The 19,615-nt window shown below is 33.7% G+C and overlaps 1 protein-coding gene across 1 annotated transcript; it reads left to right on the top strand.

The window, feature by feature from the left end:
- Positions 1-1,540: 1,540 nt before the first annotated feature.
- On the top strand, positions 1,541-14,948 carry LOC148195816 (uncharacterized). Its single transcript, XM_088094602.1, has 4 exons — positions 1,541-2,394; positions 4,310-9,128; positions 14,312-14,562; positions 14,645-14,948. Exons 2-4 carry the CDS (start codon positions 8,962-8,964, stop codon positions 14,824-14,826), a joined length of 600 nt encoding a protein of 199 aa, XP_087950728.1. The 5' UTR covers positions 1,541-2,394; positions 4,310-8,961; the 3' UTR covers positions 14,827-14,948.
- The last annotated feature ends 4,667 nt before the right edge of the window (positions 14,949-19,615 follow it).

Raw genomic sequence — 19,615 nt, 5'->3', positions numbered from 1 at the left:
AACATAAAATGTTTATGTGTTCTTCAATGGTAACAAGTGTTAAACCTTATCATGTTGATAATTAGATAGCAAAAGTGCAGTTCCAATTCTTCCCCAAAAATTATTGTCGAAATAACCAACAAATTAAATACAAGGACTTTGGAGGTGTTAAAAAACGTGAGATTTTGTGATTAATACAAAATGACAAATAACTTTTATTGTTCAATATCATTTTATATTAACTATAAAACATCACATTTCCTAATATATGAATACAAAAAAGCAATATAAGGAGACAAGATAACAATCAAGTGACATACTCAATAGAAAAAATTGAACTCTAAATATTCAATTGAAAAAAATAAAAATTTTGAATACCCAATAAATCAAAAAGATTTGATAAGGAATCAATTGAACATATCAAAATTTATGAGAAGTTTGAAATTTAATTATGTAATAAAGTTGAATTAGATGTGCAATTAACAGTAAATAATGGTTAGTTAGGGTATTTATATGTCTACCTCACTTCAAGAAATGAATCTTATTTGAAGTTACCTTATCAAAGAGGACATTCATGGATTCAATCTCCAAAATCATGATAATACTTTGTTCGTTTTTAGTTCTTCTGCAATTGAAAGGTAGAGTCACTGCAATTCCAATTCTTCCTACAAAAGTTACAGTTGAAATAACCAACAAATTAAACATGGAGTCCTTGACTTTTCACTGCAAAGACAAGTACAACGATAAGGGTCTTGTTACACTCGATGTTAATAAAACACATCGTTTTCGATTTTACCCTAATTACTTTTTTCCTATAACCTTGTACTTTTGTCGCTTCGTATGGATAGAAGCTGAGTTTTATTTTAACATTTATGTACAAAAAAGGGATGGATATTGTTTCCACAATCGATGTTCTTGGGAGATCACTGAGAATGGGCCTTGCAAGATTAAATCTGAATCTCGTGAATGCTTTACATGGAAGAAATTTTATGTCCAAAAAAATAATACTTTCTCCTCATAATTTTTTATAAATTTATGAAGATTAAATAATATTTATATTATATATGGAGTTTTACATTTATTGTAATTAGCCATCGCATTCGTACCAAAATCTATCAACGGTTAGATTTACTGAAAATGAATTTTTTTGCAACAATTGTAACGCAAAAAAATAAAAATCCCAATGGCATTGTCTAAAAAAATGTAACTAGTTTTAATTATTTAAAATACAATTGCAATTAGTTTTAACAATGTCTAACATATGTAATTAATATGCTTGTTTAAAAATCAATTAATAGACATTATTTATGATTTTAATAAAATTGTTGGTAAATTAAGTAATATGATTATTTTGTATACTTACGTTTTCAGAGCTCATTGATCGCAAATTGTAACGCTTAATTAATTGTAATTATTTAACGGCTGTGATTAACGTATACAACAAATTTTCTTAAGAAAACGTACGTTACAATTACCGCAAAAAAAATTCCTAAATGCAACGTCTGGTAATTAATACCATTATTTAAAAGGTAGGTTGTAAGGACCTCATTTTTTTTAAAAGTGGTAGGACACCCACTGTTTGCATTATTGGAGTGCATTATGGAAGTGGAATGATTGGAAGGGGAAAAAGACGGGGGGAAATTATCTCCGTCCCGCACTCACCCTTCTCTCTGCACATCATCACAATCATCATCCACACGCCCACTGCTACTAGGCACTGACCCATCTCTGCTTATCACCCATCTTCATCCTTACTTACGACCATCATCAGGGAGGAAGGAGCCAACATCCACCAATCTTCATCAAACCATTATTTCTTGAACCTGCAACCAGAGAGTATCACACTCATCTCACCAATAATCCGTAACCATTCCAACCACACTTCTCGCACGCGAGAGAGGAGAAGGGGAAGAGCTCCGGTGACGACCGACGATGATCTTGACGGTGGGCATGCTGGTGGCGGTTTGGATGTAGCTGATGGCGGTCGGTTTTAGCTGAGACAGTGGCGAGTGTGCGTGATTGGGTGGTTGGAAGAAAGACCCTAAGTCTTGGTGTTTCAATGAAGAGGGTGAGAATCCTGGAAGTGTTCTGAAGTAAAAAAAAAAAAAAAGGAAAGAGGATTTGGGCCCAGCTAAAGAGCCTCAAATTTTATTCTGCACGCACCTCTGGAGGGAGAGCAACCCAGAGGAAGGAAATCCTTTCTTCCATTTTCAACCATCCAAGAACACCCAAGGGAAGCAGTACCAACTTCAGAAGAGCTGAGGGGAGGATGTGGGTTGGGCATGTTGTGAGGGTGGAGTTCTTGCACCAAGATCTGGGAAAGGAAGTGGAGAGCTGCTGAAGTTGCAAGGAGATCTTGATCTGCACGTCGGAGAGGAGATAGATCCCAAATTTTACAAAGGAAGTCTTCAAGAGGTAAGGGGAGTTTGATTTATTTCATTAATTGTTGAAATAATCTGTATTTAATGCAAATCTGGGAAGAAGGGGATGAAAATGGGGTTTCTGGGTTTTTTTTTTTTCTGGACTCTGGTGCGATTCTGCAGAATTTCTACAGAACGCGCGTACGTCCAATTTTGGTGAATCAAAATTGGACGTTCGTTCCAACAGTGCTCGACCAAATAGTGGTCGGCCAATTTCCGAACGTTCGGTAATTGTTCTGAGCGTCCGCCCGAATCAGCCAACTTAGAACGTTCGTCCGTATAGTGCTCGACCAAGGTCAGCCAGTTTTGGAACGTTCGGTCATTTAAAGCTAGCGAGCATTCGCGTTCGTCCTTAGGTAAAGTTAGTAATGTACAAGACGTTCGTCCAAACTGTATAATTGTAGTCGTTCGTCCTTAATCTGGGATTTGTAAGTTTGGATCGTAAGCGTTCGGTCTTGGGTATTCTGAGGTTTAGTTGGTAAGCGTTTGATCTGGGTGTAACAATGATAGTTAGCGTTCGATCTTGACCAGGTAATCTCAGGATTCGATCTTAGGCGTTCGGTATTAATGGTAGATAGCGTTCGGTTTTGATGATGTTTATTCTAAGTTAGTAATCGTTGTTAACGAACGCCCGGTCTCGATGATGTTTGTCGTCAGATAGTATTCGACATAGACAGCGTTCGGTCTTTATAAGGTTCGAACTTTGAACGTTCGTCCAAACAGTGAAGTCTTAGTGCTCAATCTTTGCGTTCGTTCATATAGTGTTCGGTTTTAGCGTTCGTCCAAATAGTGTTTAATTGATTATGGTGTTCGGTTTTGAGCGTTCGGCCTAGTGTTTGATCTCTCAGTGTTCGTTTTAAGAGTGTTCGATCAATATGGTGTTCGGCTCAGTACATGATCTCCTAGCGTTCGTCCAAATAATATTCAACCAAATAGCGTTCGGTCAGTTAGCGTTCGGCAGATAGCGATCGGTCAGATGGCATTCGTTCAAATAGTGATCAGTATAGAACGTTCGATCAGATTGGATTAGATCTCATAGCGTCCGTCCAAGTGGTGTCGGTCTTATAGGGTTTGGTCAATAGCGGTATCCAGTAGCGTTCGTCCGGTAGCGTTCGTCCAGCAGCGTTCGTTATGTAGCGTTCGTTCAAAAGAGTTCGGGTGCTCATTCAAATATTATTTTTCAAATGGTGTTGGATTCTGAGTTTGAATTAAATTATGTGTACAAATGTTTGGAATGTATAAACCAATGTTAATTATGTGAAAAATATGTGAATGCATGAGATATGATAAAATTACCGTGAAGAATGTATTTTATGATGTTGACACGAAATTATGCATCTGATCATGATATGTGTATTGTGGGGAGATCTTGTAATGGTATAATATGAGTTGAAGAATATGAGTATGATATGAATCTCATGGAGAGATTTTGAAATGTTATGGTATTAGTGTATATGTTGATGTTGAGGGTCCCGTAGTTGGAGGTTATCCTGATACTCTAATAATCGTCCAGTCTCAAGTAGAGAAGGATGAATTATGTGGTGAGAGGAGCAGGAGGTCCTGGTCTATGTGCCGGTTTTGGACATAGTGAGGGGACTAACCTTGTGAATGGTATGAAGTATTTTGGAAGTGTATTTGTAAAAAAAATAAATAAATAATAGAAGTCATCACAAGTGCATAACCTCCCGTGATCGCTCATTAACGTATCATCCGGATGAGTGTCTAGTCGGAATTGTGGTATGATAGTATATGGGATGTCTAACATAAATTTTATATGATGTTTATATCAAAGCACTTATGCATGTCTTGTAATTGTTGTGTTGCATGTTAGCTCACCCTTACTTGTTTGTTTGTGCCGGAAAATCTTATTTTTGCGATGATCGTATAACGTATTTGTTATACGGGAGCAGATGAAGGATTGTCGCGTGATCCTGTGCAAATGAAGGAAGAGATGGAAGAACAAATTAGAAGGATTCAATGCTATCTTTGCAGTCAACTCTGAGCTTAAAACTTATGTATAGATTTAAGTTGAGATTACGGGGTGTCACCGTAATTTTATTATTACAATGTTTAAATTTTGAATTTTTTTTAGGGTGAATTTTTGGGAGGGAGAGCTTCAAATTTTTGATAACTTATTTAGGATTTTTTTTAAGAAAAGTGAATAGTGAATAGTGAATAGTGAATAAGGAATAATTAAAAAAAAATATTAAAATAAATTGTGGAAGAGAACACTACACGTAGAATTAATCATTCAGAGATAAGAATGGTGAATAAAAAATAATTTTTGAATAGTAAAAATGAATAGTAAAAATGAATAGTAAAATTTTTTTGGCTATAAATAGCTAAGGGGGGAGGCTGAAGATTTGCACCAAAATTCTAGAGAAATTGTGAGAGAAGAGAGTTGGAGGAAATTCTAGTTGAAGAGGGGAAATTCTGGAAGTTTCCGGAGAACGATTTGAGAAGAGGAAACTAAGTCTGGAATAGATGTAAGGGGGAGCTAGATCTGTGTATATAAATTGTAGGAATAATAGGTTTGATATCATATTATGATTATTTGATGAATAATTTTATGTTTAGAGTATCCTTCTTTGCTATGAATCTGTACGAGTGATTGTAGAACTATACTGTTGCAAATCTGGGAAAAAGGGGTGAAACAATGGGGTTTTCTGGGTTTTCTGGAATCTGGTGCGATTCTGCAGATTTATGCAGAACGCGCGTACGTCCAATTTTGGTGAGTCAAAATTGGACGTTCGTCCAATTTGCTCGACCGTGGTCGGCTCAAATATACGAGCGTTCGGTTTTGTGTTCTAAGGTATCGAGCGTTCGCGTTCGTCCTTAGGTAAAGTTAGTCATGTACAAGACGTTCGTCCAAAATGTATACAGTGAATTAGTAATTGTAGTCGTTCGTCCTTAATTTGGGATTCTTAAGTTTGGATCATAAGTGTTCGTTCTTGGGTATTAGTGATTGTGAGCGTTCGGCTTTAATTTAATATTCTAAGTTTGAAACTTAAACGTTCGGCCTTGGTGTATTAATGAATATAAACGCTCGTTCTTAACTTGGTATTCTCGGGTAACAATCTTGAGCGTTCGGTCTAGATGTTCATTGTCCTCAGATAGCGAACGCCCATAGGTTGTAGCGAGCGTTCGGTCTTGATATTCCTTGTTCTCAGATAGCGAATGTCCATGGATAGTAGCGAGCGTTCGGTCTTGATGATATTTGTTCTCAGATAGCGAGCGTTATTAGGTAGCTTTTGATCTTAATGATAGTTGCTCTTAGGTAGCTAGTGTTCGGTCTTAATTTGGTACCCTGAGGATTAGTTGAATACGTTCGGCCAGTGCTTTAGGTGTTCGGCAGAGTGCTCTAGGCGTTCAAGTAAGACTCAAAACGTTCGTCCTTATAGTGTTAGGTTAAATGGGATTCAGCTAAACGTTCGTCCTTATGGTGTTAGGTTAAATGGGTTTCAAGCTTAACGTTCGTCCTTATGGTGTTAGGTTAAATGGGTTTCAAGCTTAACGTTCGTCCTTACAGTGTTAGGATTAAGGGGTTTCAAGCTTAGCGTTCGTCCTTATCGTATTCGGTTAAATGGGCTTCGACCTTAGCGTGCGGTTTTATAGGGTTCTGTCTCAAAGCGAGAGTTATAGGGAATGATCTTTATTGCTGATGTTTTTCTGAGGTGGCGATCGTTTATGGGTAGTGATCGGCCTTGACATTTGTTCCTAGGTAGCGATCGATTAATAAGTAGTGATTAGTCGTGATGATGCATGATTCAGGTAGTGATCATTCATAGGTAATGCTCGGTTTGGATGATGCTTGTCTCAGGTATGGATCGTAAATAGTTAGGGGTCGTTCGTAGGGAACATTCGGTCTCGATGATGTTGCACTCAGATAGTGTTCATCATAGGCAGTGTTCAGTGAGATTTGACCTTTGAACGTTCGTTCAACTAAGGCTCGATCTGGCGTTCGGCTTTGAGCGTTCGGCCTAGTGTTTGATCTGTGTTCGTTCTAAGAGTGTTTGGTCAATATAGGGTCCCGAGTTTTAGCATTCAGCTCAATAGTACATGTTTCCCTAGCGTTCGTTCAAATAGGATCCAACCAAATAGTGTTCAGCGAATAACGTTCGGCAGATAGCGTCCGGTCCATAGCGTTCGTCCAAACCGTATTCGTCCCAATAATGTTCGGCTATTAGCGTTCGGTCTTTAACGTTCGGTCAAAGTTCTTAGTGTTCGGTTCCAATTTTAGTTAATGTTGTGTTGGTGTTGAATTAAGTATACTATGCATAGTATGACATGAATTACGTGGAAGTATGTGAATGCAAGAGATATGTTAAAATTACTGTGATAAATGTATTTTATGATGTTGACATGAAATTATGCATCTGATCATGATATGTGTATTATGTGGAGATTTTGTAATGGTATAATATGAGTTGAGGAATACGAGTATGGTATGAATCTCATGGAGAGATTCTGAAATGTTATGGTATTAGTGTATATGTTGATGTTGAGGGTCCCGTAGTTGGAGGTTATCCTGATACTCTAATAATCGTCCAGTCTCAAGTAGAGAAGGATGAATTATGTTAATGATGTTTATATCAAAGTAATTATGCATATTTTATAAATGATGTGTTGCATGTTAGCTCACCCTTACTTATTTGTGCATGTATCTGTAAAATCATATTTTTGCGATGATCGTATAACGTATTTGTTATACGGGAGCAGATGAAGGATTGTCGCGTGATTCGGTGCAAATGAAGGAAGAGATGGAAGAACGAATTAGAAGGATTTAATGTTATCTTTGCAGTTAAGTCTGAGCTTAAAACTTATGTATAGATTTAAGTATGAGGTTACGGGGTGTTACTGTAAATGTATTATTACAATATTTCAAATTTTGATTTTTAAAGGGTGAATTTTTGGGATGTTACATTAATGGTATCAGAGCAGTTCGTCCTTAGGATGACCTCTGTGTTGTGGGTCTGTCGTGCCTTCTCTGTGAAGGACTGAGTCTAAATAGTATAATCTACCATTTCCTCCAAGTCTAAATAGTAGAGTATTGCATTTAACTAAAGGTTTTGAAAACAGAAAAACGTCTTAATAGGAGTGATGAGGGTGCACACTCATGACTCTTACAAGAGATGATTTTCCTTTCTTAAATTCTGAAGGTTTGAGGAAAGATATTACAATTAGTTAAAGCCTTCGAAAATAGGAAGATATAATACCAGAGTTTAGGTTTCAAAGGATGAGTGAAGATGTTAGTGTTTAGAAGTAATGTTTTAAGAAGTTTCGAGAACAAAAGGAGGAGGTGAGATATCTTACGTTGCACAAGAAGAGTTGAGTTCAAAGACTAGAATAAAAAGAGCTTTGGAAAAGCATTAGTGTAACAAGGTTAAAGGAATCAACCATGTTCTGTATATCAGTGGTGTGAGGAGTGAAATTATCCTACGAACTCATTATAAAACGTAATAACAATAATTCTCTGTGTGAACAGAGAAATAACCCGCACCCAACCCAACCGTGAAACATGTAATATACTTAGCTTGGCAAAGGTTTGGGGAGTGAACTCATCTAGTTTTTAGTATGTGTACCGAATGAGAAAATTGAAATTAATTACTAGGAATTACGATGTGTATATGTTTAACTATTTATTAAAATAAGTTATAAATTAATTAAGTAAATGAAGTCAATCTTTTGCTACTGGTTTTCACATGATATTATCTTTGAGTATTAGTTTATTTTGTCTAGTATACGGCTGCTCATGATTTCATAATTCATATGATGAACATATACTGCTTGTTATTTTATGATATAGCGATTCGTGGTTGTTTTGAGTGAACTTCAAATTCATAAACATGTTTGATGCATTCTCAACTATTATTTGTCATTTACTTGGGTAATTTATAATTTTAGGGTATAGGATTACGAGTTATAAAGCTAAAGTAATTCTGGATAGTGTACTAAATTATAAAATAGGTCTTAAAATTTTAAGTGTAGATACCAATTAAGTGAATTAAGTAATAACTACCATTGCAAATTAAATCGGCTAAGACACATATAAAGATAATAAGAAGATGTTTAGACTAAATGAATCAAGGAAAAACATAAGATAATATTAATTTCATTATGAGAAAAAAAAACATAATAAAAACAAAAACATAAATACATATTTAGTGTCAGTTTGAGTTCAGACACTGGTAAAAAAAAAAAAAAAAATTAAGTGTCCATATTACAGTCCTTATTCAAATTCTGGCCACACTCGGCCAACAAAAACATTAAAAAAAAATTAAAAATATAAAACTTTAAAATGGAAAGTGGTTACTGGGTGGCGATCTTAAGGTAAGCTCCGTCGAGGGAGCTCTGGTACGGAATGCATGAGGCATAGGTGGAGGGATTTGTCGTTCATCTCTTTCGTCGTCGATGATAATCTGAATGGGGAACAGATCCAGCAGCCTCGGTGCCCTTATAACTACCCAGTCATATTCGTTCAACAAAAATTTGTATGTTAATAATAGAAGAGGAAGAGAAAGATTCAATAAAAATAGAGATATGATCAGAGTTCTTACCATACATGTATTGCGGCAGCAAAGAAAATATAGTGCCAGTGGGGTTTATCTCCGCTTGCATGCGCCTGACCCGATTGCCATGGTTGTTGAACCAGCATTGCACGTTATATTCGCCGGTTTCTCCGAAAGTCCTTAGTCGAGACGCGATCTCAAAGATTTGGGCTCTGCTTGGGTGTTGGACCCCATAATTGTATATGTTGGTCATCATCTTAATCTGATCATAAGTAGGACGCCACCGTTGACAAGTGGATCTCTCTATTTCCACTTTTTTTTTACTCCTCCTTCCTCTCGAAGTATTAAAAAAAAAAATATATATATATATATATATATATATATATATATATATATATATATAAAATAAAAATAAAAATAAAAAGAAAAAAAAAACAAAACAAAAAGCATAACATAAAATATATATATATATATATATATATATATATATATATATATATATATATATATATATATTAGATTCTTAGTTCAGTGTTTTCTTAATTTGTTTTTGTTTCCTTTTAGGTTTATTTTGTCCAGTCAGTCTTTGATGTTTCAGTGTCTAGTCTCAGATCTGTTTCACGGTCCTTACAAAAGGGTCCTAAACGGATCTATGTCCAGTTGTCCTTGTCCATGTTGTTCATGTAAATTAAGTTTCTGTGTTTATTTAGTTTTAAGTGGGGTACGTGGCATTGTTCTACCCGATTGTCTCTGTCATACCTTCAATTGAAGGGAGATTAACGTCTGGTTTCCAGCCTATATACCCCTTAAGTTTTAAGACAGTTGTGTTTTAAGTGTTTTAAGTTTAGAAAAATGAGAAAATTTAAAAGGAGAAGAATACAGAAAAGCAAATAAAGCGGCACAGGGAGGAAAGAAAGGAAAGAAGGAACGAGAAACTTAAAGGGGAGTAAGGAAAGAAATAACATGAAGAAAAAAAAAGAAAGAAGGAAAGGGAGATCCAAGGTTCTGAGGATTTACCCGGAGTAGTAGGGCTTACAGAAGCTCGACGCAGATCTCAGACGCTCCGAAGGCACACTGAGGCAGAGGCTCCGCGCGAACTCCAGACGCTCAGAGGAGAGAAATGAGAGAGAAAGAGAGGGACAGAGAGAGAGTGGGCAGTCAGAAATGTCGCTCGACGCAGAGGACTGGCCCTTTTATAGCCAAAATTTTCCCACTGTAGCTACAGTTCCGGTCATTGCCACTGAAACTGTTGTCACAGTACCTGTCATCCTTCTTTCAAAAAAAAAAAAATTAGGTTAGAGTACAAAGTTTCAATATACTAAATTTATATTGAAATTATAGGTTAGAGTACGAAGTTGGAAGTTGGTAAATTGAAAGTTTTGAGCTATAAGTGATGATTTGGCATAAGTGGTTAGGTTACATAAATCTGGTATGGGAGTTAATGGTTGATTATTTTGTATTTAGGTGATGAGATTTTAAATTAAAAAGTTTTTGTAAAAGGAGGAGATTTTGGGCCTATTATTAAGTCAATTATGACTTAGGAATCTCAGTAGGGAGAAGTCGTATGTTGATTTTAGGAGAAAACCGTTAGAGAAATATCTTCTTGTTAGTAAGTTCAACCATGGGAGAAGCTCTTCGCACGAGGAAATTTCTCTTAAGCACATTAGTCAACATTCATTTAGTTTTAATGCTACTTAACTAAGAAAGAGTGTGTTAGATCTTTCTCACATTTTAGAAGTAGATGCGACTACAAACAAATAAGATGTCTCATTACAAGGGCAACCCATAAGTATAGAAAACCATCGAACATAATGACTTCGAGGAAAGATCATCAACTTAGTCAAAGTAGTTTGGGAAAGAAGAGTAAATGAATTTACAAGGAAATAAGGTGAAATAATCATAACCTTATTTTTATGTCGAATTTTCGAGGACGAAAATTTTTGTTGTTGGAGAGAATGTAAGACCCATGAAAAAAAAAAAAAATATATATATATATATATATATATATATATATATATATATATATATATATATATATTTATAGTAGTAAATTTTAACATTTTATTAGTAATAATAATTTTAATGGATAGAAAAATGTAAATTTTTGGATATAAAATTATAGTAATTCTAGAGGGAGAGCTTCAAATTTTTGATAACTTATTTAGGATTCTTTTTAAGAAAAGTGAATAGTGAATAGTAAATAGTGAATAGTGAATAGTGAATAATTAAAAAAAAAATATTAAAATAAATTGTGGAAGAGAACACTCCACGTAGAATTAATCATTCAGAGATAAGAATGGTGAATAAAAAATAATTTTTGAATAGTAAAAATGAATAGTAAAAGTGAATAGTAAAAATGAATAGTAAAATTTTTTTGGCTATAAATAGCTAAGGGGGGGAGGCTGAAGATTTGCACCAAAATTCTAGAGAAATTGTGAGAGAAGAGAGTTGGAGGAAATTCTAGTTGAAGAGGGGAAATTCTGGAAGTTTCCGGAGAACGATTTGAGAAGAGGAAACTAAGTCTGGAATAGAGGTAAGGAGAGCTAACTTTGAGTATTAACAATAATAAAATATTACTGTAAATGGTCATATAAGAATACAATATTTGACAATCATAAAAATAATCTTAATATAAAAATTCATGGGGAAACAAGAAGTTGAATCTGGCAGAGCCGGTTAGACAACTTCTAATCCATCTAAAAATATAATATAATTAAATAACAAGAACAATAACATGTCTGGGGAAATAAGAAGTTGAATCTGGCAAAGCCGGTTAGACAACTTCTAATCCTTCCAAAAATGCAATAAAATAAATAAATAAAGCAATAAATAGTTTGGGGAAACAAGAAGTTGAATCTGGCAGAGCCGGTTAGACAACTCCTAATCCTTCCAAAATGCAATAAAATAAATAAGTAAAGAAATAAAACGTTTGGGGAAACAAGAAGTTGAATCTGGCAGAGCCGGTTAGACAACTTCTAATCCTTCCAAAATATAATAAAAAAAAAATAAGGAAAGCAATAAAATGTTTGGGGAAATAAGAAATTGAATCTGGCAGAGCCGGTTAGACAATTTCTAATCCTTCCAAAATACAAAAATAAATAACTAATAACATACAAATGACATAACAAAATCAACATCACATTTTACAACTACCACCCTTGGATATCAACACAAAAGCATACTCTCATTTAAAATTCAAGATCATACAGAAACAAAATACTCCATATTCAAGATTTAAGATCAGACAAAAGCCAAATATAGCATATTCAAGACTCAAGATAATACAAAAGGAAATACTCAAAGTTAGCTCCCCTTACCTCTATTCCAGACTTAGTTTCCTCTTCTCAAATCGTTCTCCGGAAACTTCCAGAATTTCCCCTCTTCAACTAGAATTTCCTCCAACTCTCTTCTCTCACAATTTCTCTAGAATTTTGGTGCAAATCTTCAGCCTCCCCCCATTAGCTATTTATAGCCAAAAAAATTTTACTATTCATTTTTACTATTCACTTTTACTATTCATTTTTACTATTCAAAAATTATTTTTTATTCACCATTCTTATCTCTGAATGATTAATTCTACGTGGAGTGTTCTCTTCCACAATTTATTTTAATATTTTTTTTAATTATTCACTATTCACTATTCACTATTTACTATTCACTATTCACTTTTCTTTAAAAAAAATCCTAAATAAGTTATCAAAAATTTGAAGCTCTCCCTCTAGAATTACTATAATTTTATATCCAAAAATTTACATTTTTCTATCCATTAAAATTATTATTACTAATAAAATGCTAAAGTTTACTACTATAAATAAATATATATATATATATATATATATATATATATATTTTTTTTTTTTTTTTCATGGGTCTTACATTCTCCCCAACAACAAAAATTTTCGTCCTCGAAAATTCGACATAAAAATAAGGTTATGATTATTTCACCTTATTTCCTTGTAAATTCATTTACTCTTCTTTCCCAAACTACTTTGACTAAGTTGATGATCTTTCCTCTAAGTCATTATGTTCGATGGTTTTCTATACTTATGGGTTGCCCTTGTAATGAGACATCTTCTTTGTTTGTAGTCGCATCTACTTCTAAAATGTGAGAAAGATCTAACACACTCTTTCATAGTTAAGTAGCATTAAAACTAAATGAATGTTGACTAATGTGTTTAAGAGAAATTTCCTCGTGCGAAGAGCTTCTCCCATGGTTGAACTTACTAACAAGAAGATATTTCTCTAACGGTTTTCTCCTAAAATCAACATACGACTTCTCCCTACTGAGATTCCTAAGTCATAATTGACTTAATAATAGGCCCAAAATCTCCTCCTTTTACAAAAACTTTTTAATTTAAAATCTCATCACCTAAATACAAAATAATCAACCATTAACTCCCATACCAGATTTATGTAACCTAACCACTTATGCCAAATCATCACTTATAACTCAAAACTTTCAATTTACCAACTTCCAACTTCGTACTCTAACCTATAATTTCAATATAAATTTAGTATATTGAAACTTTGTACTCTAACCTAAATTTTTTTTTTTTGAAAGAAGGATGACCGGTACTGTGACAACAGTTTCGGTGGCAATGACCGGAACTGTAGCTACAGTGGGAAAATTTTGGCTATAAAAGGGCCAGTCCTCTGCGTCGAGCGACATTTCTGACTGCCCACTCTCTCTCTCTGTCCCTCTCTTTCTCTCTCATTTCTCTCCGCTGAGCGTCTGGAGTTCGCGCGGAGCCTCTGCCTCAGTGTGCCTTCGGAGCGTCTGAGATCTGCGTCGAGCTTCTGTAAGCCCTACTACTCCGGGTAAGTCCTCAGAACCTTGGATCTCCCTTTCCTTCTTTCCTTTTTTTTTCTTCATGTTATTTCTTTCCTTACTCCCCTTTAAGTTTCTCGTTCCTTCTTTCCTTTCTTTCCTCCCTGTGCCGCTTTATTTGCTTTTCTGTATTCTTCTCCTTTTAAATTTTCTCATTTTTCTAAACTTAAAACACAACTGTCTTAAAACTTAAGGGGTATATAGGCTGGAAACCAGACGTTAATCTCCCTTCAATTGAAGGTATGGCAGAGACAATCGGGTAGAACAATGCCACGTACCCCACTTAAAACTAAATAAACACAGAAACTTAATTTACATGAACAACATGGACAAGGACAACTGGACATAGATCCGTTTAGGACCCTTTTGCAAGGACCGTGAAACAGATCTGAGACTAGACACTGAAACATCAAAGACTGACTGGACAAAATAAACCTAAAACGAAACAAAAACAAATAAAGAAAACACTGAACTAAGAATATAATATATATATATATATATATATATATATATATATATATATTTTTTGAATACTTCGAGAGGAAGGAGGAGTAAAAAAAAATGGAAATAGAGAGATCCACCTGTCAGCGGTGGCGTCCTACTGATGAACAGATTAAGATGATGACCAACATATACAATTATGGGGTCACACACCCAAGCAGAGCCCAAATCTTTGAGATCGCGTCTCGACTAAGGACTTTCGGAGAAGCCGGCGAATATAACGTGCAATGCTGGTTCAACAACCATGGCAATCGGGTCAGGCGCATGCAAGCGAAGATAGACCCCACTGGCACTATATTTTCTTTGCTGCCGCAGTACATGTATGGTAAGAACTCTGATCATATCTCTATTTTTATTGAATCTTTCTCTTCCTCTTCTATTATTAACATACAAATTTTTGTTGAAAGAATATGACTGGGTAGTTATGAGGGCACCGAGGCTGCTGGATCTGTTCCCCATTCCGATTATCATCGACGACGAAAGAGATGAACGACAAATCCCTCCACCTATGCCTCCTGCATTCCGTACCAGAGCTCCCTCGACGGAGCTTACCTTAAGATCGCCACCCAGTTACCACTTTCCATTTTAAAGTTTTATATTTTTAATTTTTTTTTATACCAGTGTCTGAACTCAAACTGACACTAAATATGTATTTATGTTTTTGTTTTTATTATGTTTTTTTTTTCTCATAATGAAATTAATATTATCTTATGTTTTTCCTTGATTCATTTAGTCTAAACATCTTCTTATTATCTTTATATGTGTCTTAGCCGATTTAATTTGCAATGGTAGTTATTACTTAATTCACTTAATTGGTATCTACACTTAAAATTTTAAGACCTATTCTATAATTTAGTACACTATCCAGAATTACTTTAGCTTTATAACTCGTAATCCTATACCCTAAAATTATAAATTACACAAGTAAATGACAAATAATAGTTGAGAATGCATCAAACATGTTTATGAATTTGAAGTTCACTCAAAACAACCACGAATCGCTATATCATAAAATAACAAGCAGTATATGTTCATCATATGAATTATGAAATCATGAGCAGCCGTATACTAGACAAAATAAACTAATAATCAAAGATAATATCATGTGAAAACCAGTAGCAAAAGATTGACTTCATTTACTTAATTAATTTATAATTTATTTTAATAAATAGTTAAACATATACGCATCGTAATTCCTAGCAATTAATTTCAATTTTCTCATTCGGTACACATACTAAAAACTAGATGAGTTCACTCCCCAAACCTTTGCCAAGCTAAGTATATTACATGTTTCACGGTTGGGTTGGGTGCGGGTTATTTCTCTGTTCACACAGAGAATTATTGTTATTACGTTTTATAATGAGTTCGTAGGATAATTTCACTCCTCACACCACTGATATACAGAACATGGTTGATTCCTTTAACCTTGTTACACTAATGCTTTTCCAAAGCTCTTTTTATTCTAGTCTTTGAACTCAACTCTTCTTGTGCAACGTAAGATACCTCACCTCCTCCTTTTGTTCTCGAAACTTCTTAAAACATTACTACTATTGGAAGGATTGGAAGGGGAAAAAGACGGGGGGAAAGGATCTCCGTCCCGCACTCACCCTTCTCTCTGCACATCATCACAATCATCATCCACACGCCCACTGCTACTAGGCACTGACCCATCTCTGCTTATCACCCATCTTCATCCTTACTTACGACCATCATCAGGGAGGAAGGAGCCAACATCCACCAATCTTCATCAAACCATTATTTCTTGAACCTGCAACCAGAGAGTATCACACTCATCTCACCAATAATCCGTAACCATTCCAACCACACTTCCTGTTCACTCCAAGTTCCCCATTTCAACACCCGGTTTACACACAACTTCCATTATCCATTCATGAACATGGTTCAGTTCAACATCTTTATCCTACACCCATCACATACAGCCACATACTTCTTCATTTCAGAAATTCAACTCAGACCGAAACCCATTTTCCTCCGGGTTTATCACGCATATAATTCATACATCAATTAAACACAGAAGGAAACCCCAATTATTTTTCTCGGCAGAACCTCCGGTGGTGACTGTCTCAAGGTGGAAGGCAAAACAGCGTGCCCCAAATCGGAGAGGAAACCCGTTTCAAAGAGAACGAAGAAGGGAGCAGTACAACCGGTTTTAGGAGGCGCCGTCGACTCTAGGCAGCGCTGGCAGCAGGTTCGGTAGTGGTAAGCAACGCGATGATGGTGGGGAGAGCTTGACGGAGATTGGCGAAAAATTACCGTGAAGAATATGTGAATGCATGAGATATGATAAAATTACCGTGAAGAATGTATTTTATGATGTTGACACGAAATTATGCATCTGATCATGATATGTGTATTGTGGGGAGATCTTGTAATGGTATAATATGAGTTGAAGAATATGAGTATGATATGAATCTCATTGAGAGATTTTGAAATGTTATGGTATTAGTGTATATGTTGATGTTGAGGGTCCCGTAGTTGGAGGTTATCCTGATACTCTAATAATCATCTAGTCTCATGTAGAGAAGGATGAATTATGTGGTGAGAGGAGCAGGAGGTCCTGGTCTATGTGCCGGTTTTGGACATAGTGAGGGGACTAACCTTGTGAATGGTATGAAGTATTTTGGAAGTGTATTTGTAAAAAAAAAAAAATAATAGAAGTCATCACAAGTGCATAACCTCCCGTGACCGCTCATCAACGTATCATCCGGATGAGTGTCTAGTAGGAATTGTGGTATGATAGTATATGGGATGTCTAACATAAATTTTATATGATGTTTATATCAAAGCACTTATGCATGTCTTGTAATTGTTGTGTTGCATGTTAGCTCACCCTTACTTGTTTGTTTGTGTCGGAAAATCTTATTTTTGCGATGATCGTATAACGTATTTGTTATACGGGAGCAGATGAAGGATTGTCGCGTGATCCTGTGCAAATGAAGGAAGAGATGGAAGAACAAATTAGAAGGATTCAATGTTATCTTTGCAGTCAACTCTGAGCTTAAAACTTATGTATAGATTTAAGTTGAGGTTACGGGGTGTCACCGTAATTTTATTATTACAATGTTTAAATTTTGAATTTTTTTTTAGGGTGAATTTTTGGGATGTTACATAGTTACCTATAATTAATGCAACGTCTAAACTTTGTTATAATAATCTCAAATGCCATTAATCGTAATTCATATATAACAGAGTTAGGGATGCAAAATGTAATATGTATCTACAAATATTTGTTACGGATGTACTCATATTTACACATATTCATTATTTATATAAAAAAAATTAAAATTAAAGTTAATTTATATTTTATGAAGTTAAATTTAATTAAAATTAATTTCTGATTTATTAAGTTAATTTTAATTAAAATTAAAATTAATTTCAATTTATATTATATATATATATATATATATATATATATATATTTAATTTCATTTATATTTTATTTTAAAATTTTATAACATATTTCTTTTAAATATTCACAAATATTCATGAATACATTGAAAGTCTTAAATTATCAGTAAATAATTTTTAAATAGGTATCTAATGATAACAAACAAGAAAGAAGTTTTATTTTTTGTTACTGATTAAATAGTTTAGACAGTGAATAGACACTGTACATGTTCTTTTATCCCTAGGCAAAGTTAAAACAAAAAAAGAAATCGAAAACACAACTTTTAAATAATTGTAACTTTTAAACCATGATTGATTGGAGTTCTTCAAAATCCCAATATACAAGTTTTTCTTCTTAAATCAATGTTCTTAATAGGAGTTTAAAATTTTCAAAATCTTTGTTATAAGGAATTGGTAGGAATCAAAGAACATGATACAAGATAATTTTAGTGATATACTAATGAAAAGAATAATTTGTTACTCATTAAATATACAAAAGGATTTCTCATGTAAATTCTCACTTGACTCTTCTAAACCAAAACTATTTACTTGATAAAGTCTACAAAAAATTAGATTACTAAAAACTTTCGAAAAGAAATATGCGTAAATTTAATTTATTTTTGTTAAAACCTTAAAAAATTAAGCCTTGAATAATGAATATATAATTATACTGTTACAGTGTTAACTTTTCAAACTAATTATAATTGTTATTATATTTTATGTGAGTTTCCAATGTGTTATAATTTTTATAACCTCCTACTTAGTTTTGTTTTAATATAAAGATTTTATAAGATTCACTCTAAATATTTTTATTTGTCACTTTAACTTAAAAGTTTATTTTATTAATTTAAAAAATGAAGAATAGAATATTAAATTTCAGTTTTGGTCAACTTATTTGAACAAAATATTGGAACTTAAATTTACGAGGCTGCGTTGGAAATGTTCCTATTAATTAACAAAGAAACAAATTATTAAATAGTAATATATTATTAATAGTAATAAATGAGGTTGGAATTCTTTATTGGCATGTATACAATTAATTTATATGTATAAGTAGATGTAAATTTTATATAATATTATTAATAGTAATAACATTTTGTTCTTTGTTATTGTTTTCTTTACACTAAAAGTTGGTGAAACATATCGTTTTCGATTTTATCTTAATTACCATTTTCATTTAACCTTATACTTCTGTCACTTTGTATGGTCAGGTAGTGATAATTATTTTAACATTTACCTGCAAATAAGGATGAATATGTTCATTAGTACAAAAAAGTTTCAACACATAGTATTTATGGTTAGAAACGAAAAATGTCATGTTAACATTTCTTAGTGACATTATTATAAATAAATGTAATAAATTAAATATTAGAATAATTCAAATTTTGATGTCATATTAAAGGTGTTCATAACAAAATTAATACATCTGAAACACACTTTATTCACTCTAGTTTCTTTTTTTAAAGAGTTTTCAGGTCTTTTTGTAACCTTCACATCTATTCACCAAACTTTCGCTTCTCTACAAAGCTTTTGAAATTTACTTTTGCATCTTCCACATAATTAATTTTTTGTCTTTTTGAATTTTTATTAGCTCTTTCGTGTTCAAAAAAGTTATGTTTTTCTTGCTTGTTGATTTAACATATTGTAACTCATAATTTAAGTTTTTCTAAAATGCCTCTTATAGTTAGATTTCCTTATATTTCTATCTTTCAATTTGTTATCTTCGGATTTTAAAATGTACATTCATCTCCACAAAATCTATTCATTACCTACATTAATATATATGTTTTGTAAAGGTGAATGTGCATTATGAAACCCAAGACAACAAAATATGGTTTCTAGGAGACAAATATTCTGAAATTTGAAGATAAGAAAACTAAAACATGAATCCGAATATATGTTTAATAAAAAAAACTTGGTTGGACCATACAATGGAATGGAATGATATTTGTACGAAAATATTAGATGAA

The sequence above is a fragment of the Vigna umbellata genome, chromosome 7 (genome assembly GCF_029865625.1).
Source record: "Vigna umbellata cultivar VRB3 chromosome 7, Vumbellata_1.0, whole genome shotgun sequence".
NCBI classification, from domain to species: domain Eukaryota; kingdom Viridiplantae; phylum Streptophyta; class Magnoliopsida; order Fabales; family Fabaceae; genus Vigna; species Vigna umbellata.
The sequence above is the reverse complement of the archived record's forward strand: the minus strand, read 5'-3'. Positions and strand labels throughout refer to the sequence as shown.

Coding starts and splice junctions, on each gene's coding strand:
- LOC148195816 (XM_088094602.1), top strand. CDS start 8,962: ATGTATTGCGGCAGCAAAGAAAATATAGTGCCAGTGGGGTTTATCTCC. Junction 9,129..14,311: donor AAGATTTGGGCTCTGCTTGG/GTGTTGGACCCC, acceptor GGAAATAGAGAG/ATCCACCTGTCAGCGGTGGC. Junction 14,563..14,644: donor GCTGCCGCAGTACATGTATG/GTAAGAACTCTG, acceptor TTTTGTTGAAAG/AATATGACTGGGTAGTTATG.